Source organism: Curcuma longa, chromosome 11 (genome assembly GCF_044706935.1).
Source record: "Curcuma longa cultivar G26 ecotype Majalengka, Jawa Barat chromosome 11, ITB_CL_G26_1.1, whole genome shotgun sequence".
In the NCBI taxonomy this organism is placed as follows: Eukaryota; Viridiplantae; Streptophyta; class Magnoliopsida; order Zingiberales; family Zingiberaceae; genus Curcuma; species Curcuma longa.
This window is the reverse complement of record NC_133871.1, coordinates 27,093,334-27,120,886: the sequence shown is the minus strand read 5'-3', so window position 1 is coordinate 27,120,886 and position 27,553 is coordinate 27,093,334. Positions and strand designations below refer to the sequence as shown.

The 27,553-nt window shown below is 32.4% G+C and overlaps 2 protein-coding genes across 2 annotated transcripts in view; one reads left to right on the top strand and one right to left on the bottom strand.

Annotated features, from left to right (window-relative positions):
* The window catches only part of LOC141837489 (protein neprosin-like), a 25,466-nt gene extending 3,093 nt beyond the window's left edge, over positions 1-22,373 (top strand). The window contains exons 2-8 of the mRNA XM_074724876.1: positions 20,629-20,717; positions 20,803-20,889; positions 20,973-21,188; positions 21,304-21,489; positions 21,577-21,630; positions 21,739-21,888; positions 22,005-22,373. Coding sequence (XP_074580977.1) covers positions 20,629-20,717; positions 20,803-20,889; positions 20,973-21,188; positions 21,304-21,489; positions 21,577-21,630; positions 21,739-21,888; positions 22,005-22,373 — 1,151 coding nt within the window. The remainder of the gene's footprint in view (positions 1-20,628; positions 20,718-20,802; positions 20,890-20,972; positions 21,189-21,303; positions 21,490-21,576; positions 21,631-21,738; positions 21,889-22,004) is intronic.
* A 1,788-nt stretch (positions 22,374-24,161) lies between these two features.
* Positions 24,162-25,930, bottom strand: LOC141837488 (protein neprosin-like). The gene is made up of 7 exons (XM_074724875.1): positions 25,835-25,930; positions 25,663-25,749; positions 25,365-25,580; positions 25,083-25,253; positions 24,945-24,998; positions 24,682-24,835; positions 24,162-24,226 (listed from the first exon to the last, which is right to left on the bottom strand). The coding sequence occupies exons 1-7, from the start codon at positions 25,928-25,930 to the stop codon at positions 24,162-24,164; spliced, it is 843 nt and encodes a 280-aa protein (XP_074580976.1).
* Between the last annotated feature and the right edge of the window lie 1,623 nt (positions 25,931-27,553).

Genomic DNA, 27,553 nt, shown 5'->3' with positions numbered 1-27,553 from the left:
TAGTTGCCTAGACAGCCTTTCATTCGAGATTGATGATTCAATCTCTACAAAGGTTGCTAATTAACGACCAATTTTAATTTGATCGCTAAAAGGGTCGCTTATTAGTGATCGACTTGCATTCCGTCATTAATATTAATGACCGATTTTGAATTAGATCATTAAAATTAACAATGAAATGTGAATATCGATCGCTAAATTTACCGATTGATTTTGAATTCGGTCGCTAACTTGATCATTAATATTTTAAAATTTTCATCAACATTCCGTTATTATATTTACATACAATCCATAGATGGTCGTGGTGGCGACCGTGTAGGGCCGCTGAGATGGCGGATTTCATCTTTTGCTGAAGTGTGACCTGGGATTAAAATCATTAGAAGGTCAATTTTTTATTTAACATTAGAAAATCATTTCACTCCAATCTCTGATTTACATCTTATGGATCAGAATATGCTCATTAAACTAGTAATTCAGTTATAATTTAATCTTGGCTATTGATAATGACCTTTAAATAATCATCCATGGTCAAAATTAAATTTCGACTAGATGATTGAAAAGAGATCTTTTTGAAAGAAAAAAAGTTCCCATATAGAGTTCATCTATAGGTTTCGTGTTATGAGAAGCATTAATTGCATGACATGTAGCCATTGTGAAATTCAATTATTGAGGAGTTTATAGGTTTATACATGCACATGCCACGCTGGTTCAAACTAGATTGTCTATTATTTGACTGCTCAGTTCAAACAATTGCATATGAAATATATTATTACTCAAAATTCATGAACCCCCTCCCCTTACAAAACTCTTTTGAAGAACATAATCGATTTGTTAATTTTGTGTTTTCAGTAGTACGTGGGAAAAAAACAAAAAAAAAATTATAGAAGAAGGAAAAAGAACAAATTTTTATCATCCTAGACATATATGGAATCATTTGTTGAATATAGACAGTTTTAGACGAGATAGTTCAGCTACCCATATATTCAACTGAGCAATTCAATTATGTGCTACAGTATAAAAATAATCATATTTAACGATCAAAATTTTGATAGTTAATCGGTCGATAAACCCGATTAATAATAAAAAATTTTCATAATTTAGCGATCGATTTCAATTTGGATTGCTAATTAGCAACCAAATTTTAATTCGCTAGTTACTTTTAGTTATCGAATCTAAATTTGGTTGCTAAAATTAACGATTGATTTTTAATTTGGCCGCTAAATTTAACGACCGCAATTATATTCGGTCGCTACCGAATCCAAATTCAGTTGTTAATTTTAGCAACTGAATTAAAAATCGATTGTTAATTTTAGTGACCGATTTGAATTCGATCACTAATATTAACGACCGAATTTGGATTCAGTATCTACAAAGGTTGCTAATTAACGATCAATTTTAATTCGGTCGCTAAAAGGTGGCTTATTAGTGATCGACTTGCATTCCGTCGTTAATATTAACGATCGATTTTGAATTCAATTATTAAACTTAATGACGAAATGTGAATATCGGTCGCTAAATTTAACGATCGATTTTGAATTCGATCGCTAACTCCGTCGTTAATATTTTAAAATTTTCATCAACATCCCTTTATTATATTTACATAAAATCCACAGATGGTTGTGGGGTTAACTGTGTGGGACTGCTGAGGTGACGGATTTCATACTTTGCTGAAGTGTGTCTTAGGATTAAAATCATTAGAAAAGTTAATTTTTTATTTAACATTAGAAAATCATTTCAATCCAATCTCTGATTTACAATTTTCTATGGATCAGAATATGCTCATTAAACTAGTAATTCAGTTATAATTTAATCTTGGCTATTGATAATGACCTTTATATAATCACCCATGGTAAAATTTAAATTTCGACTAGATGATTGAAAAGAGATATTTTTGAAAGAAAAAAAAAGTTCCCATATATAGTCCATCTATTGGTTTCATGTTATGAGAAGCATTAATTGCATGACATGTAGCCACTGTGAAATTCAATTACTGAGGAGTTTATAGGTTTATACATGCACATGCCACGCTGGTTCAAACTAGATTGTCTATTATTTTACTTTACTCAAAATTCATGAACCCCCTCCCCTTACAAAATTCTTTTGAAGAACATAATCGAATTGTTAATTTTGTGTTTTCAGTGCAAGGGTTGGAAAAACAAAAAACAAATTATAGAAGAAGGAAAAAGAACAAGCTTTTATCATCCTAGACCTATATGGAATCATTTGTTGAATATAGACAGTTTTAGACGAGATTGTTCAGCTACCCATGCATAATATATTCAACTGAGCAATTCAATTATGTGCTACAGTACAAAAAATAATCATATTTAATGAGCAAAATTTTGATAGCTAATCGGTCGATAAACCCGATTAATAATAAAAAAACAAAAAAAATATCATGATTTAGCGATCGATTTCAATTTTGGTTGCTAATTAGCAACCGAATTTTAATTCGCTAGTTACTTTTAGTGACCGAATCTAAATTTGATTGCTAAAATTAACGATTGTTTTTTAATTTGGCCGCTAAATTTAACGACCGCAATTATATTCGGTCGCTACTGAATCCAAATTTGGTTGTTAATTTTAGTGACTGAATTAAAAATCGATCGTTAATTTTAGTGACCGATTTGAATTCGATCGCTAATATTAACGACCGAATTTGGATTCAGTATCTACAAAGGTTGCTAATTAACGATCAATTTTATTTCGGTCGCTAAAAGAGTGGCTTATTAGTGATCGACTTGCATTCCGTCGTTAATATTAACGATCAATTTTGAATTCGATTATTAAAAATAATGACGAAATGTGAATATCGATCGCTAAATTTAATGATCGATTTTGAATTCGATCGCTAACTCCATCGTTAATATTTTAAAATTTTCATCAACATCCCTTTATTATATTTACATACAATCCACAGATGGTCGCCAAACTGACTGTGTGGAACCATTGAGGTGACGGATTTCATCTTTTCTGAAGTGTGTCCTGGGATTAAAATCATTTTAACATTAGAAAATCATTTCAATCCAATCTCTGATTTATAATTTTCTATGGATCAGAATATGCTCATTAAACTAGTAATTCAGTTATAATTTAATCTTGGCAATTGATAATGACCTTTAAATAATCATCCATGGTCAAAATTAAATTTCGACTAGATGATTGAAAAGAGATCTTTTTGAAAGAAAAAAAAAAGTTCCCATATAGAGTCCATCTATAGGTTTCGTGTTATGAGAAGCATTAATTGCATGACATGTAGCCATTGTGAAATTCAATTATTGAGGAGTTTATAGGTTTACATGCATACATGCCACGCTGTTTCAAACTAGATTGTCTATTATTTTAATTTACTCAAAATTCATGAACCCCCTCCCCTTACAAAATTCTTTTGAAGAACATAATCGATTTCTTAATTTTGTGTTTTCAGTGCAAGGGTGGGAAAAAACAAAAAACAAATTATAAAAGAAGGAAAAAGAACAAGCTTTTATCATCCTAGACCTATATGGAATCATTTGTTGAATATAGACAGTTTTAGACGAGATAGTTCAGCTACCCATGCATAATATATTCAACTGAGCAATTCAATTATGTGCTACAATACAAAAATAATCATATTAAACGATCAAAATTTTGATAGCTAATCGGTCGATAAACCCGATTAATAATAAAAAATTTCGTGATTTAGTAATTGATGTCGATTTCGATTACTAATTAGCAACCGAATTTTAATTCGCTAGTTACTTTTAACGACCGAATCTAAATTTGGTTGCTAAAATTAACGATTGATTTTTAATTTGGCCGCTAAATTTAACAATTGCAATTATATTCTATCGCTATCGAATCTAAATTCGGTTGTTAATTTTAGCGACTGAATTAAAAATCGATCGTTAATTTTAGTGACTGATTTAAATTCGATCGCTAATATTAACGACTGAATTTGGATTCAGTATCTACAAAGGTTGCTAATTAACGATCAATTTTAATTCGGTCGCTAAAAGGGTCATTTATTAGTGATCGACTTGCATTTCGTCGTTAATATTAACGACCAATTTTGAATTCGATTATTAAAATTAACGACGAAATGTGAATATCGGTCGCTAAATTTATCGATCGATTTTGAATTCGATCGCTAACTCCGTCGTTAATATTTTAAAATTTTCATCAACACCCCTTATTATATTTACATACAATCTACATATGGTCGTGAGGCCGACTATGTGGGACCGTTGAGGTGACGGATTTCATCTTTTGTTGAAGTGTGTCCTGGGATTAAAATCATTAGAAAGTCAATTTTTTATTTAACATTAGAAAATCATTTCAATCCATGGATAATGGTGCATGAAACGTCAATTATTGAGGATTTCTATTTTGAGAAGCATTGCTTGACATGTAGCCATTTTGAAATTCAATTATTGGGGAGTTCATAGGCTTATACATATGCACATGTCATGCTTGTTTAAATTAGATCATCCATCATTTTACAACTCATGCTATTAAAAAAACAGTTGCATAAGAGAAAGAGAAGTTAATTTGACACATTAATTTTATTCTATTATATCTTCCATCTAGAGTAAATATGATATTTGCATTTTGGACTTGAATATTTCAAGGAGTTATATTGCTACACATCCCCAAGCTATATTTTAGTATTCGTATTATATGACGTACATCAACATAATTAATGAGAGTTCATATGATAGATATGGGTGACAATTTATATAGTTATAAATTGATAGTACATCAACGTAAATATAAAATAATATAATAATTTTATAGCGTGTGAAATTAACTAAACTTTGAATAATAGTTATAAATTAACATTAAAAAAAATAGTTTATGTATGTAAATCCTATTTTTTTATGACATATATGGAATCACTTGTTGATTAGAATAGATGGAACACAAAATCAGTACAACTACCGCTGCTCATAATGTTCAACTGAGCAATTCAATATAATTCTGCGCTAGATTTTAGTTTCATGGTCAATGCACGTGGCAACAAATCAAGCTAGCTTTTGTACAAATATTTGATGAACAATATAATATATAACTAGGACTAGTCCTATTTTTACCATTATATATCTTAATTATATATGAACCAGAATGAATCGAATGCAATTTGGTCGCTAAAAGGGTCGTTTATTAGTGATCGACTTGCATTCCGTCGTTAATATTAACGACCAATTTTGAATTCGATTATTAAAATTAACGACGAAATGTGAATATCGATCGCTAACTTCGTCGTTAATATTTTAAAATTTTCATCAACACCCCTTATTATATTTACATACAATCTACATATGGTCGTGAGGCCGACTATGTGGTGACCGTTGAGTTGGACGGATTTCATCTTTTGTTTAAGTGTGTCCTGGGATTAAAATCATTAGAAAGTCAATTTTTTATTTAACATTAGAAAATCATTTCAATCCATGGATAATGGTGCATGACACGTCAATTATTGAGGATTTCTGTTTTGAGAAGCATTGCTTGACATGTAGCCATTTTGAAATTCAATTATTGAGGAGTTCATAGGCTTATACATATGCACATGCCATGCTTGTTTAAATTAGATCATCCATCATTTTACAACTCATGCTATTAAAAAAAACAGTTGCATAAGAGAAAGAGAAGTTAATTTGACACATTAATTTTATTCTATTATATCTTCCATCTAGAGTAAATATGATATTTGCATTTTGGACTTGAATATTTCAAGGAGTTATATTGCTATACATCCCCAAGCTATATTTTATATTCGTATTATATGACGTACATCAACATAATTAATGAGAGTTCATATGATAGATATGGGTGACAATTTATATAGTTATAAATTGATAGTACATCAACGTAAATATAAAATAATATAATAATTTTATAGCGTGTGAAATTAACTAAACTTTGAATAATAGTTATAAATTAACATTTAAAAAATAGTTTATGTACGAAAATCCTATTTCTTTATGACATATATGGAATCACTTGTTGATTAGAATAGATGGATGACAAAATCAGTTCAGCTACCTCTGCTCGTAATGTTCAACTGAGCAATTCAATATAATTCTGCACTAGATTTAATTTCATGGTCAATGCACATGACAACAAATCAAGCTAGCTTTTGTACAAATATTTGATGAACAATATAATATATAACTAGGACCAGTCCTATTTTTACCATTATATATCTTAATTATATATGAAAAAGAATGAATTGAATGCAATTTGTTCTTCATGCGTGTGGCATTTTATTAATAATAGAGAAGTAATTGACAGAAACTTAATTCTCTATGACAATCATATATACACAACGTATACTATACTTTGACAGAATAATTATTGCTCAAGAATGTGCAAAGAACTTTGATATTGATTGTATGTAAATATAATCCAAAGAGGTTGATAACTTTTTTTAAATATTAACAACGGCGTTAGCGACCGAATTCACAATCGGTTGTTTAATTTAGCGACTGATTTTCAAATTTTATTGTTAATTTTAGCAATTGATCACAATCGATCGTTAATATTAACGACGGAATATGAAAATTGGTCGCTAATTTGCAACCCTTTCAGCGACTCCTTTAACATTCGATCGCTAATTAATGACCAAATTAAAAATTGATCGCTAAATTTAGCGATCGAACCTGATATTGATTGCTAATTTTAACGATTGGATCCAAAATCATTTGCTAAATTTAGCGATTGAATTAAAATTGGTCGTTAAATTTAGTGATCAAATTAAAATCAGATGCTAAATTGAATTATGACAAAATTTTTATGATTTTTTTTTCAATCGTTAATCGGTTGTTAATCGGAAAATCGATTAACGATAAAAAATTCAGTGGCTAAATATGATTATTTTTGTAGTGTGCGTACTGACCCTGAACAAAACTTACATCTCGAACAAACTATAGGATCCAAATGGCAAGCCTTTGTAACAATATTACTAAAGAAGCTGAAAGTTACTTCAGATGCTAAGAATATTCAACACCTCTGCGCAACGAAGGAAGCAGAGAACAAAACAAAAAAATTAAAGACCGCGGAGAAAGATGACTTAGCTTTCCGAAGTGAACGAGATAGAGAATAGAACAAAAAGACTAAAGGTAGCGGGGAAGGATTATGAGAGTTTGAGAGACGATTGAAGAGAATTCATTTAATCAATTATAAATAGACTGAAGAGAAGATTAAAGATGGCGGAGAAGAATCGATCTCGTGACTTCCTTGGCGGCAAGGCCGCGAATTCATGATTGATGGAGTTTGCGCCCTCCGTCTCTGTGATTAATAAATAATACATAGATATTATTTTAAATATGGATCGTAAATATATATCATATGAGAAAGAGCTTTGATATTGATTGCATGTAAATATAATCAAAGGAGGTTGATAAATTTTTTAAAATATTAACGACGGTGTTAGTAGCCGAATTCACAATCGGTTGTTAAATTTAGCAATTTATTTTCAAATTTCATTGTTAATTTTAAAGACTGATCACAATTGGTTGTTAATATTAACGACAGAATGTGAAAATCGATCGCTAATTTTCAATCCTTTCAGCGACTACTTTAACATTCGGTTGCTAATTAACGATCGAATTAAAAATCAATCGCTAAATTTAACGACCAAATCTGATTTTGATTGCTAATTTTAACGACCAAATCTAAAATAAGTCGCTAAATTTAGCGATCGAATTAAAATCGATCGCTAAATCGAATTACAACAAAATTTTTTATGATTCTTTTTTTTCAATTATTAATCGGTCGTTAATCGGATTTAATGATCGATTAACGATCAAAAATTCAGTGGCTAAATATGATTATTTTTGTAATGTACGTACTGACATTGAACAAAACTTACATCTCCAACAAATTATAGGATCCAAAAGGCAAGCCTTTGTATGTGCAATCTCAACAATATTACTGAAGAATCTGAAAGTTACTTCAGATGCTAAGAGTATTCAACACCTATGCGCAGCGAAGGAAACAGAGAACAGAACAGAAAAATTAAAGACGGCGGAGAAAGATGACTTAGCTTTGCGAAGTGAACGAGATAGAGAACGATATAGAAAGACTAAAGACAGCGGAGAAGGATTATGAGAGTTGAGACGATTGAAGAGAAATCATTTAATCAATTATAAATAGACTGAAGAGAAGATTAAAGATGGCGGAGAAGGATTGATCTCGTGACTTCCTTCGATTGATGGAGTTTGCGCCCCTCCCGTCTTTGTGATTAATAAATAATACATAGATATTATTTTAAATCTGGATCGTAAATATAAATCATATGAGAAAGAGCTTTGATATTGATTGTATGTAAATATAATCCAAGGAGGTTGATAAATTTTTTAAAATATTAACGTCAGTGTTAGCGGTCGAATTCATAATTAATCGGTTGTTAAATTTAGCGATCAATTTTCAAATTCCATTGTTAATTTTAGCGACTGATTACAATCGGTCATTAATATTAACGACGGAATGTGAAAATTAGTCACTAATTTGCAACCCTTTTAGCGACTCCTTTAGCATTCGGTCGCTAATTAACAACCGAATTAAAAATCGATCGCTAAATTTAACGACCGAATCTGATTTTGATTGTTAATTTTAATGACCGAATCCAAAATTAGTCGCTAAATTTAGCGATCGAATTAAAATCGGTCACTAAATTTAGCGACCGAATTAAAATTGATCGTTAAATCGAATTATAATAAAATTTTTTATGATTTTTTCAATCGTTAATCGGTCGTTAATCGAATTTAATGATCGATTAATGATAAAAAATTCAGCGGCTAAATATGATTATTTTTGTAGTGTACGTACTGACACTGAAAAAAACTTACATCTCGAACAAATTATAGGATCCAAAAGGCAGCCTTTGTATGTGCAATGTCAACAATATTACTGAAGAAGCTGAAAGTTACTTCAGATGCTAAGAGTATTCAACACCTCTGCGCAGCGAAGGAAACAGAAAAATTAAAGACGACGGAGAAAGATTACTTACCTTTACGAAAGTGAACGAGATAGAGAACAGAACAGAAAGACTAAAGACGACGGAGAAGGATTATGAGAGTTTGAGAGACGATTGAAGAGAATTTATTTAATCAATTATAAATAGACTGAAGAGAAGATTAAAGATGGTGGAGAAGGAGGATCCGATGACTTCCTTGGCGACAAGGCCACAAATTCACGATTGATGGAGTTTGCGCCCCCATCTATGTGATTAATAAATAATACACAGAAAAATCATTAGTATTATTTATACACAAGCTGATATTAATGTTCTTTTCATAATGATCAATTGTAATTTTTAAAAAAGTGATAAAGAATAAATATTTTTTATATTTAATCAAAGTATGTATTCAGTTTTTAAAAAATAAAAAAATTCATAAAATTCTTTCAAACACAATAGATCATCATTTAACATACTTCAACTCATTTAATTGAGATGTGATTTGTTAGATTGTTACTTTGTAAGGAATTACAACCAGCTGACATTATTACTTTACTCGGACAGCCAATCTAAAAAGGGAAAAGGAAAAAATAGAAAGAAAACCGATAAGTTCGTTCACGGCGAGGACGTGAGTTCCTTCGTCACATCGTCGGCTAAATTTGCAGCTCCCTCTCAGTGATCTATTGTAATTTATATCACATCGTCGGCGTTTCTCCATTGATGGACTTGGTGATTTGAATTGTTAGCCCGAGTGTATCTAACAGGTGATTGCCAAGTTGGTCTCAGAGGTGACCTATGGGCGGGTCAATCACATGATGGAGTTCTCTAGCATATTGTCGACATTCGCAAGTGGAATGCCCAAAAGAACTATGAAAAGAACAATATCGATCGATGCAACTGCCCGTGATCCGCCCAATTGAATACAAGATCAGAGGTCAAGATCGCTTCCACTTCTTGCACCGTTCTCACCCCTATCAATATTGGGACATATTGGGGATGAATGAACGAATCTTTGTGTTAAATGGGCAATGGTCGAGCCTTGCATTCCAGTCAAGCCAATGTTGGGGTTGGTATCACAACCTCCTTCTTTCTTGCGATTTGAGCTTCTTTCACGTTGATGTACTTCGTTCCTCGGTCCAAAAGGTTATCGAAACTCATCGGGAGAAGGGATTGGAAGAGGCCACCCTTTTGTAGGCCTTGAGAAAAAATGTTTATGAGTACCTCAGAGGTGGCCAAGGGGACATCCATGCCCACTTTATTAAACTATTATATATATTTTCTCAGACTTTCTTTGGGTGTCTGTTTTAAGGCAAACAGATTGATAGACGTTTTGCAATACTGCTTACCGCTAGCAAAGTGATGTAGGAATGCGATCTTGAAGTCAATAAAGGTCTAGATGGATGAGGGGTGATAGTCAGTCGAACCACCGTTGAGCAAGGCCGGAGATAGTTGTTAGAAAGACTCTACACTTAACGCCCTTTGTATATCAGTGTAATAGAGCAACGTGATCGAATCGACTCACGTGAGCTTCAGGGTCAATTGACCCGTTATATTCCCCAAGCTAGGCGCTTAAAAATTGCAAGGTAGTTCATCATCCAAATGTGGTCGAGAAAGGTGTGACCGATACTTGCTTCTCAACAACACATAAAGGTTCTTTACCTTTACGTTGGTTTGGCCGAGGGGTCTCATCACTTGTCATTGACCATACGAGTATTCCTCGAGTGGGATTGCAACTCTGCTCTGCGGCCTGTCGAAATCAGGGAGTGGGCCAACCAGAATCATCAACTTTAGATAAGGAATGTGTGGTACTTCGATTGAGGCGTTGGGCCTCTTCTTAGGAGTAGGATTCGCAAGAGGAGAACTTTGTAACATTTGTTGTGTTGTTTAATCAAACAATTATATTTGAAACTCTTCTCTAGTCTGGTCATAATCTCATCACGAACTACATCTCTCACAAAGGTACTGGTACCCTCGATAAGTCTTCAAATTCTACCATCTCAACGTCTCACTGGAGTCGGATTTCCCACAGATGACGTTAACTTATTTCTGTCTAAAATTGGGATTTGGTGAGTCAGCGGAAGACAACTACTAAAGGGAGTGAGATTGAAAACTTTGGTGAATAAGAGGATGTCGAGCTGATGATGATGAGGACACTGGGAATATCTACAACACTCCAGCAGTCTGACAACTACTTTATCATGGGAGGCATCTTGACCTTGAAGTTGGTGTACATGTTGGGAGGGTCAAGCTATTGTTTGCACTGCACTGAAGTGTTGTTTCATCGTGAACTGGTTAGCTAGCTTGTTGGTATTATATTGTTTTTAATTGCTGTGTTTGAAGATTTAGTTTGTCGATCGTTTAACGGCTATATCGTAATATTAATATTATTCTAATATTAATTAAAATTATTTTAATATTAATCTTAATGATTGAAAGTTAGTAAAAATTAGTTTAACTTATTAAATATTAATATTATTGTAACAACAAAAAACAAAGTAAAATTGATATAGAAAAACACATAATCAACTAAAATTAAACATTAAATATACTAGTAAAACATAAATATAAATACATTGATCATCCAACTGCAGAAAAGAAAAAAAAAACATAACTAATCATGCATGGCTTTCTTCTCCATTTTCCTCTTCAACGTTAATATTCTTCCTTTTGCACACCTCGTAGATGATGCCCAAGATCATCAGCAAAGCCATTAAACCAAGTAAAACAAAAATTGCTACCAAATGCGTGTACACTGGTGCGTTCGGACGTGGGTGTGTGAATCCGGTAGCAGCAGTGAATCCGGTAGCAGCAGCCTGGTCATTATCCATCCTGTAAAAAAAATAATAAATATAAAATTGATTAAAATATTAAGAATTATTTATTAAAATAATAATAATAATAATAATAATAGTAATAAATGGACTAAAATATTTTAATTAATCGAGAACACGCGCGGAGGCTACAAGTGCATCGCCACAGGTTTGGAGCGCGGCGTCGCCACGAGTTCGCGATCATCATTGCGAGGCTGCAGTTCACAGCGACGCCGTGGCAAGACGGCGAACTCACAATGATGCAGCGCGTGGCTGTGAACTCGCGGCGGCGACGCCGAGCAAGGCCATGAACTCGCGGAGAAGCCACGATTATCAGGTCGTGAACTCCCGGCCGGAGACGCCGCGGTGAGGCTGTGAACTTACGGAACGGTTACGCCACGGTTAGACCGTGAACTCTTGGCGAGACTGCTGCACACTCGTGGCGTCTCCACGCGCGAGTTCGCGGGGACGCAGCAAATTCACGTATGGCCACGAATTAAGAGAACCAAGTTGGCTGAATATGTAGTTAGTCGATCGGAGCAAAAAAAAGAAAAAGGGAAAATTTACGTACCTTTGCAGCACGAAAAGAACAGAAAGACGCACGGTGGAGAAGGATGATGAAGGAACAGGCGAGTGTGTGAAGAAGAATGATGAGGGAACGCGCGGCAAATAAAGCCGACGATCGAGGCCGTGACTATTACGACAAAAGTCTGATAGGATTGGGCAGGCATGCAACTGAAAAAGGAAAAAGAAAAAAAATAGAAAGAAAACCGATTTCCCCGCGAGGCCGTGAGTTACGTTACGTTCCTTCGCCGCCTCGTCTCCGTAAGTTTGCGGCTGCGTTGTTGTTGTTTCTGTCAGTTCCCGGCCTCATTGCCGTGAGTTCGCGCGCGGCTTCGTCGCTCGCCTTGCGCTTGTGCCATTAATGTTCCGTCTGATTTTGGACGGATAAAATAATAAAGAAAAATAATCCGATTTTAAATCAATATCCGTCTTATTATTTTCTAATAAATAATAAATAATTATGGATGTTCAATTTATTAAGTATTTAAGAGAAAAAAAAAATTAAAAAATATCCATCAATTACAAAATAACAAAATAGTGAGGTGGACGTCTGTTTTTCGATTAAAATCAAATTGACACCACACCCTATTTATTTAACTGAACTATTCGCAATACTTGTTGGTTCAAATTTTCCATGTTTCTGAATCAGATTTAAATTTTGAACTGGATTTAAAGGTTTGAACCGTAGTCAATTACAACACTTTGTAATAATTATTTGTTAATTTCTACTTACAACTAATTACTTGTTAACTTCTACATATTCATTTAAAATGTAATAAATATGATGAAGTCCTTATCATTTATTTTCCTCCTTGAAGTTTTATTTAATTCAAATTTTCACTTTCCAATAAACAAAATCAAAATAAGATAATGATATTATTGTAAAAATTAGCGATTATCTATTATATGTTATAGTAGCTACATGCTAACTTCTACATTACTAATTAATCTTAATTAAATAATATTCATTTGAAATGTAATAGGTGTCGTGGATTTCTTTTAATCTATTTTTCTCTTTAAATTCATTCTTCTAAATGACTAAATTTGATCATATTGTTTTAATTAAGTTATCACTCTTACCTATATTGTATTTATTAAATAAAATATAATTATTAATTTATTTTGAAAGCATATGTATGAGTTTGTCAAGTAAATATTCAAAAGTATAGACCAAAATAAATATAGTTCAGATTTATTTTATCCGTAAATTTTAATTTGTTACTAGTGGAAGTTAGATTTATTTGATAATTTTTATTTTTTTATAAGTCAAAATAAAATTTGATCTTACAAGTTATTATACAAGTTTATCAATTTTATTATATAGTAGTACTTATTATACAAGTTATTGCTTGAATAACGTATAGTACTTATATAGACTTTTGGTATTACAGCTGTATTTTCCAAAAAATATATATTTTATATTTAATAATAAATATATACAGGTGCCATATTTAGTACATAATAGTCTGTCATTTATTTTGGATTTAATATTTTTATAATATAAATAGATACACATGCAATGAGAAAGAGTAAAGAGCAAGATTGTCTCATTATGGAATCAGTGTCATTGCTCTTTCTCTCTTTTGATATATTCTTTCAATCGAAGGAAGAAACATTTCCTTTAACTAAGGAAGAAGACCTAGAGTTAGAGAAAGATCCAAAGCATCAACAAACCTCCAGTCAAAACCATCAAGGTGTCAGTCCTATTAATTCACTTTGATATATAGTATCATTTGTCATATTGTTGATAATTTTGTCAATCTGTTTACTTCGCTGCAGTCCTTCAGTGGGGATCTTTTGACTGTATCGAAAAGAACAAACAACATGCATTCGATCATCCTGCTTTGAAAACCCATAAGCTAGCTACAGGTCGATATATACATGATTTTTTTAACTAGCCGACAAATAGACTAACTTAATATGTATTTGCATATATGGCCCAGGCTCGAAATGCATTCGATCATCCTCACTTGATCGTTCACAAGGGACTTAATCTTCTGGTAATAAGTAATTAAAGACCACGACTCAAAATAAACTTAAGGTGGGTCTCCTTAGGATGACATTGTAAGCAGACGGAGCATCAATCACTGTGAATATAATGACCCGAGTCTACTTCAAGTATGACAACAGGAAACTAATTTGTTCCAACAACTCCACCTCATATACCTTGTGAATTTGAACAACGCCATGAAGATAGGCCATAGCTCTTGATGGTCTACTTGCATTTGGTTGAAGGCTTATTTAAAGAGTACATTGACCAAGCTCCCAGTGTCTATGAACACTCGTGCCACATTATCGTTAGCTATGCCAACTCGTATTACTAGTGCACCTTCATGGGGAGTGGCCACCCCATCAAGATCTTGAGGTCCGAAATTGATTGAGAGGTCTATCTCTGCTTGAGATTTATCACCGATCCTATAGATCTCGAGCTTTTGTCCATGAGTCTTTTGGTCTCGATTCAAATCTCCATCTATCAAGCTACCTGAGATCATATTGACATCTCCTCGGTGTGGGAGATTAATCTCCCTAGTGTCTCAAGGATTAATCGCTCGTTGATGTTTAGGCGGCTACCCAGATCGAGACCTCTTTCTCAGGGATGCATCTTTTTGTCGATGGACTTGATGATCTAAATTCTCAGTTTGAGCGTATCTAATGGGTGATCGCTAAGTTGATCTCGGAGGTGATCTACAGGCGGGTGGACACTCCTCGGTCACATGACAGAGTTATTTAGCATATTGTCGATATTCACAGGTGGAATATCCAAAATAACTGTGAAAAGAACAATATCATATCGATCTGACTGCCCGTGATCCACCTAATTGGATACAAGATCAGAGGTCAGGATCGCCTCCACTGTTTGCACCGTTTCTCACCCTTTTCAAAAGATATATTGGGGATGAGTGAATGAATCTTTATGCTGAATGAGTGGTCCTATACCGATGAAGTTAATAAACCAGATTATTTACATGAGTATTTTATACCGGTAGAATTTAATATCAACTAAAGTTATAGTCGTATATCATATACACATCACATGTAACCCAAGTGAAAGATCGTTGGATTTAATCTCTTAAGGTGGGCTTAATTATAATTTGTATATGCGGATATGAATCGAACTCATTTAAGTGATCTAACTAAGGTTTATCGGGGTTCGAATTATCATATGTGGATTAATTATGTAGAACCTGTTAGCTTGATCCGTTATTATCTATGGGTGGATAACGGATCGGATTTCTATATATAGGATTTGGTCCCTAAGGGGTTTTAACTGACATCTTACATTCGTTCCCTATTGATGGAGGTTTTACGACGCTGTTGTCACCCTAATTCCCTTGAAAGACTATCCTTTTGCTTCCGTTTATCTTCTTCCACAGGGATCGAGCAGTTGAGGGACAATGACAATGACTCTCCAATCAGGTTCCTTGTCATTATTTGTATATTTTTATATGTCAAACCATGTTCCGTTGAAACTAGATCTTGATTTTATTTGTATTTTCAATTATTCAAGTTCTTATTCGGTTTATAGATCTCATACAAGATTTATAAATTCTTTCAAAGTAAATATAAAAAAGACAATTATCATCAATATGGCAAAAATTATTATATCAAAGTGATTAAGACTAATACCTTTAGGGTTTTGGTGGTGCGCCCTGCACAAAGTAAATATAACAAAAAAAGACAATGATATCATCCAAGTATGCATAGCAAAAATATTTTCTATACAATTATTTGTTATCAAAAAGTGATTAAGACAATTTAAAATAATTATACTAAAGTAGAATAATTTAAATATTTTTATTGATAAAAATTATTTTAATTTTAATTATTCAATAATTTTGAATATGTTATAAAATATTGAAGTAATTAACTATAGTCTTTCTTTAAATATGGTTGCATATATTGAATAATTATTAAGTTTACTAAACCAATAAAATTACTATTATAATTTTTTATTTTTAGAAGAGACAGAAATCAATCTGTAATTATTTGGTTCAAAAAGCATCTACACAAACTATTTAAATGGTATTTGGTGTTAGTTGTTATTATACCCAGTATAATGATTTTGATATTAAACAGGTACAATATATATAAGAAATATAAAAGGATTTATTGCTGCAATGTTGAGGAAGAAATCTAAATGTGGGCATTTAAAGGTTTTTACCATTTTGTTTTTTTTCCAGAGTAGTTACGATTTTCACAGTTATGATGATTAGTTATGATTTTTGTTACTGTGTATCTTTGAATGATATGATATTTATGTTCATGGTAGATTTAATAATTAATTTTAAGTTATTGTTTTTTTTTCAATTCCAATTTGTTATTTTTCCTATAATATTAATATTTAATCAATTTAAATTAATTTTACTAAAGTAGAATAATTTAAATTAATATTTAAATAATTTTAATTATAATTATTCAATAATTTTGAATATGTTATAAAATATTAAAGTAATTAACTATAGTCTTTCTTTAAAAATGGTTACATATATATATTGAATAATTATTAAGTTTACTGAACCAATAAATTAATATTGTAATTTTAATCATAAATTGCTCGTACAAACTATTTAACTTATATTTGGTACCAATTGCTGTTATACTTGGTATAATTATTTTGATATTAAACATGTGCAACATATATAATTAATAAATATAAAAGGATTTGTTGTTGCAAAGGAGAAGAAGAAATGAAATGAGGGCATTTTAAAGTTTTTTCCCATTTTATTTATTTTCTAGAGTAGCTATGATTATCGTAGTTGTGATGGTTAATTATGGTTTTTGTTGCTATGTATTTTAGAATGATATGAGGTTTATGTTGGTGCAATCGATCTCTAATCAAAGTTGATCAAGTTAAATAAACTCGAGTTGACTTAGATTAAATTTTGATGTTTGATCAATATGTTAAGTGGTCAAGTAAAACATCAAGTATGTCAAGATTCACTAGATACTCTACTTGATTAACATCATTGAGCAAATGATGTGTGTTTGAGCAAAGAGTCAAGTAGGTCAAGTTGATATGATGCTTACTAATAAGAAGATGAAAGTCCAAGTGAGTCAAAGTTGATCGAATACTTAACGATTGGAGATAACAAAAGTCACGTACGGTTGATCGGGCACACGCCATATGAAAGGAAATCCAAGTGGGTCACGGTTGACCAGACACTTGATGATTAAGAGTCCAACAAGAAGCTAGTAAGAGAAAAATCCAAGTGAATCATGGTTGACCAAACACTTAATGATCGAAAGTCCAATGGGGAGTTAGCAAGAGAAAAATTTAAGTGGATCATGAAGGACCGGATACTTGACATGAGAAGCAAAGTTCAAGTCGGTCAATGTTGATCGGACACTTATGTGAGATGGATGAAGTCTAAGTGAATCATAAAGGATCTGATACTTAGCACATAGATGAAGTTCTGATAGGTTGGAGTTGGATACTAAGGAATAACGAATTCCAACTGTTCAAGGTTGACGAGATGTTAGGCAATAGAAAGTCTCAACAGGTCAAAAGTGACTAAATGTTCAGCAAAAGAAGTCATAGTATATTGAGGTCAATCAAATACTAGGCTATGCGAGAGTTTAGCTTTAAAAAGGCTAGGTTAAATAGAAGTAGTAATCGATTGCCAGGAAATAATAATAGGTTGCTAATCCTAAATTCAGAATTCAAGATTGAGGTGAGAAAGAAGGTTTGTTGGTTGAATTGATCGATTAAACTGGTTGGTTGAACTAGTCAGTTTAACTGCAAGTTACCAATTGATTGGTGGGCTCCATCAATCTATTGGTGGTACTGTTGTAACGAACGGAATATTACGAAATCAATTGGCCAGTTTGACCGCTCATTGATAATCAATAAGTGATTCTAGCATTAATTGTTAAGGTAAAACAGAATTACTGTAAAATTGAAGAAGAAATGAAGAAGAACTTGAAATGAGGGCATTTTAAGATATTTTATATTTTTTTTTCTCAGAGTGGTTATGATTATCACAGTTGTGATGGTTAGTTATGAATTTTGTTGCTATATGCCTTTGAATGATATGATGTTTATGTTTTAATGGTAGATTTTGTTGGTGAAATTAACCCCTGGTCAAGGTTGACCAAGTTGACTAAGTTCAAGTTGACTCGAGTTGCGATTTCGATGTTTAATCAATATATAGGTGGTAAAGTGAGACGTCGAGTAAGTTAAAGTAGATAGGATATACTTGACGATGTTGGAAGTTCAACATGGAGTTGACATGAGACATGCAGTCCCAATAGGTCAAGATTGACCTGATACTAGGCAACGAGGAAGTTTCAGTAAATCACGGTTGACTGAATGCTAAGTGAGTGAAGTGACACGTCGAGTAGGTCAAGGTTGACCAGATACTTGACGATGTCAGAAGTCCAACATGGAGTTGTCTTGAGCCTTGAAGTTCCGACATGTTAAAGTTGATCGGATGTTAAACAACGAAAAAGTCACGACAGGTCAAGGTTGATTGGATGCTAGGCAACAAAGAAGTTCCAATAGATTAAGGTTGACTGAATGCTAGACGAGTGAAATTCTGACAGGTCAAGGATTGATCGGATGTTGAATAAATGAAGTCCTAATAAGTTGAGGTCAATCGGATACCATGCAAGACTAGAATTCAACCTTGGTAAGATTGAAATAAGAGCATTAGTCGACTGATAGGGTATATCGATCGACTAATGGTCACAAAATCTCAAAACTACATTTGCTACAGTATTGCTATAATAACCGTAATATAATAATTTGCTATAGTAGTGGTAAGCAGTATTTGTTATAGTATTGGTTGACTAATACTATGACGGCGAACAAAAGCAAGTCAAATTCGACTGTTCGATTCGATTAAAGGCATCAGTGGACTGATGATTCCATCAATTGATTGATGTCGATCAAAAATCGAATAGAGGCTTATTGATTCAACTGTTCGACTCGACTGATATCATCAGTTGCTTAATGGTTGATATAAATCGACTAATATTTAAATAATATATAAAATCAAATAGGTTTAGAGATCGTTCAATGATAATAACAATATCAGAGACCATATCAATTGACTGATGGATAAGATCAGTCGACTGATAATCGAAAATCATCCTCGATCTAAAACCTTTTGAAGAGGCATTTTGAGGAGACTTTCAACCTCGGTTCTATATTTTTTCTTTTATAATTAATTATTTAAAAATAAAAATAATTAATAATAATAATTTTTACGTTATTAACGTTCTTTACTTTTATAATTTTTTATTGACATTTTTATATTTTTTATTAAAACTCTAAAATTTTAACAAATGAATAAATCTAAAAATCCTAATGATTTTTTAAAAAATTGAGTTTTTTAAAAATCATTATGATTTTTTTAGAAACTCTAAAATTTTTAAAAATGAATAAATCTAAAAATCATAATGATGTTTAAAAAATTGATTTTTTAAAAAATCATCAATGATTTTAAAAAAAAACTCTTTAATAAAATAATTAATTTATTTTTTCTTTAATTTGGTTCGATTCAATTTGATTTAAGTAAAAAATTAGTTTTTTATTTTAATTTAGAGCTAAAGGGAGGAAGGGGGGTTTTTGTTTTTGAATTAAGTGTGTTTTTAGAAAAAAAATGAATGATGCACCTTTAAAAATTTTTAGAACTTTGTGGGTCCTTTAGTAAAATGTCACAGATAAAATAATATAAAAATATCGCACACAGATTTTAAATCCATTAGTCCATTAATTTTTAATAATAAAAAAAAAGATTTCGGCTCAATTTATTCTTTCTCCTTTTCGCGACACTTCGAAGTAAACAAGATTAATATATGGCAGGTCAATAATATTATACATAAGTTGCCGGAATAAATATAATTAATTAATATGGGTAAGAAATAAATCTATTAATATATAATAAATAATTGTATAGATAATTATATAATTGCAACTATGTTTATGGCATCAATGTTGGCATTATAATATATATATATATAATATATAATTAGTATTATATAACCTATTAATCGCTTGTCATATTTCTGTAATTATAAGTAATCAATCAATTAATGTGGTGATACATGGAATTATGTTTTACAGTTGTATTTACAAAAATATCTATTATATATATTTAATATTAAAAATATACAAGTCTCGTATTTAGTCCATATTATCACCTGTCATTATATATATATATATATATATATATATATATATATATATATATATATATATATATATATATGCACATAAGAAGAAGAAGGAGCAAAATCGTTTCATCATGGCATTATCAGTGTGGCTGATTTGCTTGTCATTGCTCTTCTCTTTTTTGCTCTGTTCGATCGAAGGAAGAAACATTCCCTTAACTGAGGAAGAAGATCTGGAGTTAGAGAAAGAACTCCAAAGCCTCAACAAACCCCCGATCAAAACTCTAAAGGTATCAGTCCTATTCACTTTGATAATATATATTATACTTGTCATATTGATTGATGATAATTTTATCCTTTTTATGTTTACTTCAGTCCTTCACTGGGGATCTTTTTGATTGCATCGAAATGTACAAACAGCCTGCATTTGATCATCCTGCTCTGAAAAATCATAAACTACAGGTATTTAATTATATACATGTTTTTTTTTTAAACTAGCCAACAAATTAAATAGATTTACTTTTAATATTTGTGTGTTTCTTCAGATACGTCCAAGTTTTCAAACGAAGAACAATGTGACTATGGATGAAAATTTTAAATCACTACTTTTAGATCCAGGCTTCAACGATACTTGTCCTCCAGGAACTGTTATCATAAGGCGAACTCGAAAAGAAGAGCTAATCATGGCGAAAGAACTACCCAAATACTTCAGGAACTATGACTCTAAATATCACGTTCTTGATTCTTCCGGCAAAAATTATGTAAGTAGCAAAAACTCACAAGTATCATCATAAATTAATTAAGGTAGAGTACTTAATTCCTTAATAATTAATTAAATTGAATGATAATATAATCCTGTTGAATTTGTGAGTACAGTTTGCGATAATGCAGAGCAGTATTTACCGTCTTGCTCCCCATCGGTTTCATGGGTTTCAATCAAAGCTCACTACGTGGGCACTCCCAAATGTGGGGCCGGATCAAGCCTCTGCAAATCAAATATGGATGTACGGAGACATCGATGTTCCTCATGAAAGCCAGAATGTCATTCAAACCGGATGGCACGTAAGTTAATTACCTTCATATATATATACATTCATATATATGTATAAAATCATTCTTGTAATTTTTTTTTCTTATTATTAATTTCAGGTTCTTCCCAGGCTATATAACGATACGTTTACTCGCTTTTTCACTTTTTTTACAGTAAGTATATATATACTCTAAAAACAACTAATATCATTAAACTACCTTTTTAATTTTAAGTGTTTAATTAAGTACCTGACATATGCATGATAATGTATATATATTCAGATCGACGGTTACAAGACGGGCTGCATGAACTTAAATTGCAAAGGGTTCATACAAGTTTCAGCAACCCACGGACCTGGATTTGCCTTCACCGGTACCGACCTTTCTACGTACAAAGGCAAACAAGCATACTTCGACTTTCAAATACTAAAGGTACATACGTAGTGTTATTTGTTTAATATATTAATTAATTATATGCGCGCATGCATGGTATATATTTATACACTAATATATATAATGAATCGAATGAATGGATCGGATGGATGCAGGATCCTAAATCTGGTAATTGGTGGTTGGCAATGGGCGGTATAAATCTTGGATATTGGCCCAAGGAGCTTTTACCTCGTTTTGACAAATCGTCAGCGGTAGACCTTGGAGGTTCAGTGTATACGCCCAACAATAAGGCGTCTCCTCCAATGGGGAATGGTCATTTTCCCCAAGAAGGGATTGGTAGAGCATGCTATTTTATGCGAGCACAGTTCATAGGAACGGACCAGAAACCTTTCACTCCGGGCTTGGACTGGGCGTATCCGGCAAAGAATGCAGATGACAAATATTATCAAATTTCAGGAGACCCTCGATACAGAGGTGATTGGGATATTGCTTATGGTGGACCGGGTGGGTTGGTTCCTGGCTAGCTACTATCATACTACGTATGATTGTGCATCTCCTTCTTTATTTGTCGAATAAGAAAGGAAAGGTGTTGTTGATGACTTGATCTGTGGTCATTTATACTAATTGTAATGCACTTTTCAGATGTTGTGTGTGCCTAGAGAATTGAAATGCATGCTAAAACATGAATATTTATTATTCCCATTTAAAATCGTGGCATGGCACAAGCGCACGTACGCAAGTCAGTGGAAGGTAACTGCCAAAGGGGATGAGATTGAATACTATGGTGACAAAGAGGGCACTATGCTTATGATGATGAGGACGCCAAGAATATCTTTAACACTCCAATAAAGATTAGAATGTGTGCCGAGGCAGAGCCTAAAGTGGCACGCCGACATTCAAATTACGATTATTTGAGGTATATATGAAGAATGGGAAAACAAAAAGATGAAGGAGAAACTTAATACAGATAATGTATATGTGAGAAAATATGATTTTATCAACATAAAAAAAATAATTTATAAATTCCTAGGTAAGTAAACTTATAAATCCCTAACTAATTGATAAATTTTTTATAATATTTAAAAGTTTTAGTTATTTTGGTTAATTCAGTTGAAAATTGAATTAATCTAAACTTTGAATTTTTATTTAAAAATTTGATCAGTTCAATTAGTTCAAAAAAATTCAATTCGATTAAATTTTGATTAATTTGGTTCGGTTCAGTAGTTTTAATTGAATACTCAATCCTACTTCTGAAATCTATATGATTTTGTCGATTTTTAAATATCAGACAATTTGTCACAAAATTCATTTCTATACACTTTAAAAACAGCATTAGTCGACTGATTACCTTGATCAGTCGTTGATTACTCTGATCAATTCAATTTTACTTTTGATTTAGTTCTGATCCAAATGGCCGATTGATACACATAATCAATCGAATTGATTTGAGTATACATTTCTAAACGAGCTTCGTTTTGCACTAAAGATTTTTTCTGATATCCGAGTCAAAAGTTATGACATTAAGTTTGCTATATTATTTTCAAAAAGATCCTTGACCTAAAGACGTCCCATTGCCTAGCATATGATCAACTTTGATCTGCCAGGGCTTCAAATCACCAAGTGTTCAATCAACCTTGACTCACTTGGGCCAACTTCCTTATTGAACTTTCGCTCACTAAGTGTTCGGTCAACCTAGAGAACTTTCCTTTTCGTGCTAATTGTCTGGTCAATTAATCTTGACCCACTTGGACTTTCTTCTTGACAACTTCCTTCTTGGACTTTTGATCACTAAGTGTTCGACACAACGTACGTATGCTAGCTATACTTTGATATCCATGCCAAATATTTGATCCTCATGACCTACTTGGACTTTCCACTATCAAATATTCGGCCAAAACCTACTAACACCTAACCAACATATTGATCAAATATCAAAATCCAATTCGATATTATCAAATACTTTTTAATTATATTTTATCATGTAACACTAGTGGTGATAAAAGTTCGATCGCGTGGCTTGGCACAGACATGCATCTGCTGACTTTGGACTTTTTATGCTCATTTTTTTTTATAATTCATATATATTTGTATATGATATATATTCTTAATTATTTTCTAATGAAATTATTCTATTGAAAATTGTTAGTCAAAATGGAGATACAAATTAAAATTGTCCATGAAAAATGCATTACAATTAGTATAAATTGCTAGATCAAGTCATAAATTAACAATACCTTAATTTCTTATTCGATAAAGAGATCATGATTTATAATTATAAATATCAATGATAGGCACAATCATCAGTAGTATAACTACTGAGGAACCAATCCACCGGGTCCACCATAAGCCACATTCCAAAAACCACGGTATACAGGGTCTGCTAATTAAAATTCGATAATATCTGCTATTTGCATTCTTGTCCGGATACCCCCAGTGCGGGCCCGGAGTGAAAGGTCGCTGGTCATCCCCTATGAACTGTGTTTGCATAAAATAGCAGGCTTTACCAATCCCTTCTTGGGGAAAATGACCATTCCCCATGGGAGGAGACGCCTCATTGTTGGCCGTATACACTGCACCTCCAAAGTCTAGCGCTGTCGATGTCTCTAAATTAGGTAAAACCTCCTTCGGCCAATATCCAAGATTTATACCACCCATTGACAACCACCAGTTACCAAGGTTAGGATCCTGCATGCATGATATATATATCCATTCAATTCATATATATATATGTTTACAATATAATTAATACAATCATTCAGGTGATCAGTATATATATATATATAAATACCATGCAATGCAAGCATATATATAATTAAACAACTACGTACGTACCTTTAGTATTTGAAATTAAGTCGAAGTATGCTTGTGTGCCTCCGTACGTAGAAAGGTCAGTACCGGCGAAGGAAAATCCAGGTCCGTGGGTTGCTGAAACTTGTATGAACCCTTTGCAATTTAAGTTCATGCAGCCCGTCTTGTAATCGTCGATCTGAATATATATACACATTATCATGTGTGAGGTACTTACATACGTATTCAAACATTTAAAATTAAAAAGGTAGTTTAATTAGTTGTTTTTAGAGTATATATATACTTACTGTAAAATAAGTGAAAAAACGAGTAAACGTATCGTTATATAGCCTGGGAAGAACCTGAAATTAATAATAAGAAAAAAGGAATTACATGAGAAATTAAATATGAATGTATATATATATATATATATCACGGCAACTTACGTGCCATCCGGTTTGAATAACATTCAGGCTTCCATCAGGACCATCCATGTCACCGTACATCCATACTTGATTTGCAGAGCCTTGATTTGGCCCCACATTTGGGAGTGCCCACGTAGTGATCTTTGCTTGAAAGCCATGGAAACGACTTTTCTGGCTCTGAACTATCGCATACTGCACTCACAAATTCAATTCAACAGGATTTATCATTCAATTTAATTAATTAAGGAATTAACTGCATGCTGGAACTCTACTTTAATTAATTTGTAAGTTTTTGGTACTTACGTAATTCTGGCCGGCAGAATCAAGAACATGATATCTAGAGCCATAGTTCCTGAAGTATTTGGGTAGTTCTTTCGCCATCATTAGATCTTCTTTTCGAGTTCGCCGGATGATAACAGTTCCTGGAGGACAAGTATCGTTGAAGCCTGGATCTAAAAGTAGTGATTTAAAATTTTCATCCATAGTCACATTGTTCTTCCTTTCAAAACTTGGCCGTATCTGTAAACACACACACATATATATATATAAAAGTAAATCTATTTGTTGGCTAATTTAAAAAATCATGTATATAATTAAATACCTGTAGCTTATGATTTTTAAGAGCAGGATGATCGAATGCAGGTTGTTTGTACATATCGATGCAGTCAAAGAGATCACCAGTGAAAGACTGAAGTAAACATAAAAAAACGACAAAACTATATCATCAATTAATATGGCAAATAGAATATTATCAAAGTGAATAGGACTGATACCTTTAGGGTTTTGACTGGGGGTTTGTTTAGGCTTTGGAGTTCTTTCTCTAACTCCAAGTCTTCTTCCTCAGTTAAGGGAATGTTTCTTCCTTCCATCGAACAAAACAAAAGAGAGAAGAGCAATGAGAAACAAATCAGCCATAGTACTGATGATGCCATGATGAAAGATTTTGCTCCTCCTTATCATGTGCATATCTATTTATATTATAATTAAGAATTCTAAAGCTAGCCAAAATAAATGACAGTTAATATTGTACCAAATATGAGACTTGTATATTTTTAATATTAAATATATATAATAGATATTTTTGTAAATACAACTATAAGACAAAATTCCATGTATCATCTCATTAATGGATTGATTGATTACTAATAATAGCTTATATAATACAAAAATATATATATAAATATTGTATTAGTGTGTGTATATAGATAGAAATATTGTGCTGCACACTAATCCATAAATACCTTGTGACCCGTGAGTGTTAAATTATTTTAAATTTTGTTTTTTTTAAGATTTAGAATTTAATGTTTAAGTTTATATATATATATATATATATATATATATATATATATATATATATATATATATATATATATATATATATATATATATATATATAAAATTAATGTCGATGCCTTAAACATAGTTGCAAGGATAAAATTCTCTATACAATCATTGGTTATATATTAATAGATTTATTTCATATTCAATCATATTAATTAATTATATTATTTTTTTGTAATAGGGTATTCAATTTTTACTAGTTGACTAATCTCAAGATGGACTTTCCAACTCCATTATTCTACCTATTAAGTAAATCCATTAATGTGGATGCCTTAAACATAGTAGCAAAAAAAAAAAGAAAAAAAAGAAAAAAAAAGAGGATAGTGGCGGATAGGATGGCAATTAGACCCGGACCCGATGGGGAATCCGTTCCCCGAACCCATTTTGACCGGGGAATCCCCGAATCCGAGAAAGCGGGGATGGGGATGGGGAATTCCCGAATCTCGGAAAACGGGGATGGGTCGGGGATGGTATTCCAAATATTCCCCATCCCCATCCCCGAACCCGACTTTAATAATTTCATTCATTGAGATTCATTAATTTGATTACATCCTTATCAAATGAAAAAAATAAATCATATTGATAATTACTTGTTTGAATACTATAGTTTCATTATTTCTAAAACAAATAATACTTCCTTTTTTAATTAATAAAAAGGTAATAAATTTTAAAAAATACTTTTTAAATATGTCATGACGGAGATGGGGATGGGTATGGGGATACCTATGGAAATACCCACGGAGAAAAGCACCCTCCGAAACCCGTGGGGATCCCCGAAATCCGCTGGATACCCGAAACCCGACGGGGACGGGGATGGTATTTAAATTATGATACCCGACGGGGATAGGGACGGGGATGGTATATGGGTTTGGGTTTCGGGGATGGGGATGGAGAAGGCTTTCCCGCCAACTCCCGAACCCGTTGCCATCCCTAGTGGCGGATTCCACCTTTAATTGCAGAAAAGGATAAAATTCTCTATACAATCATTGGTTATATATTAATAAATTTATTTCTAATTCGATCATATTAATTAATTATATTATTTTTTTATAATAGGGTATTCAATTTTTTCTAGTTGACTAATTTCAAGATGGACTTTCCAACTCCATATTCTGCCTATTAAGTAAATCCAAGAAACATAGTGGCTCCTG

Excerpts from the sequence above, each read along its gene's own strand:
- LOC141837488 (XM_074724875.1), bottom strand. The coding sequence starts at position 25,930 with ATGGAAGGAAGAAACATTCCCTTAACTGAGGAAGAAGACTTGGAGTTA. Across the intron at positions 25,254-25,364 it reads ATTCTGCCGGCCAGAATTAC|TATGCGATAGTTCAGAGCCA; the intron begins GTAAGTACCAAA and ends TTGTGAGTGCAG. Across the intron at positions 24,227-24,681 it reads CTTAATTTCAAATACTAAAG|ACCCTGTATACCGTGGTTTT; the intron begins GTACGTACGTAG and ends TTTAATTAGCAG.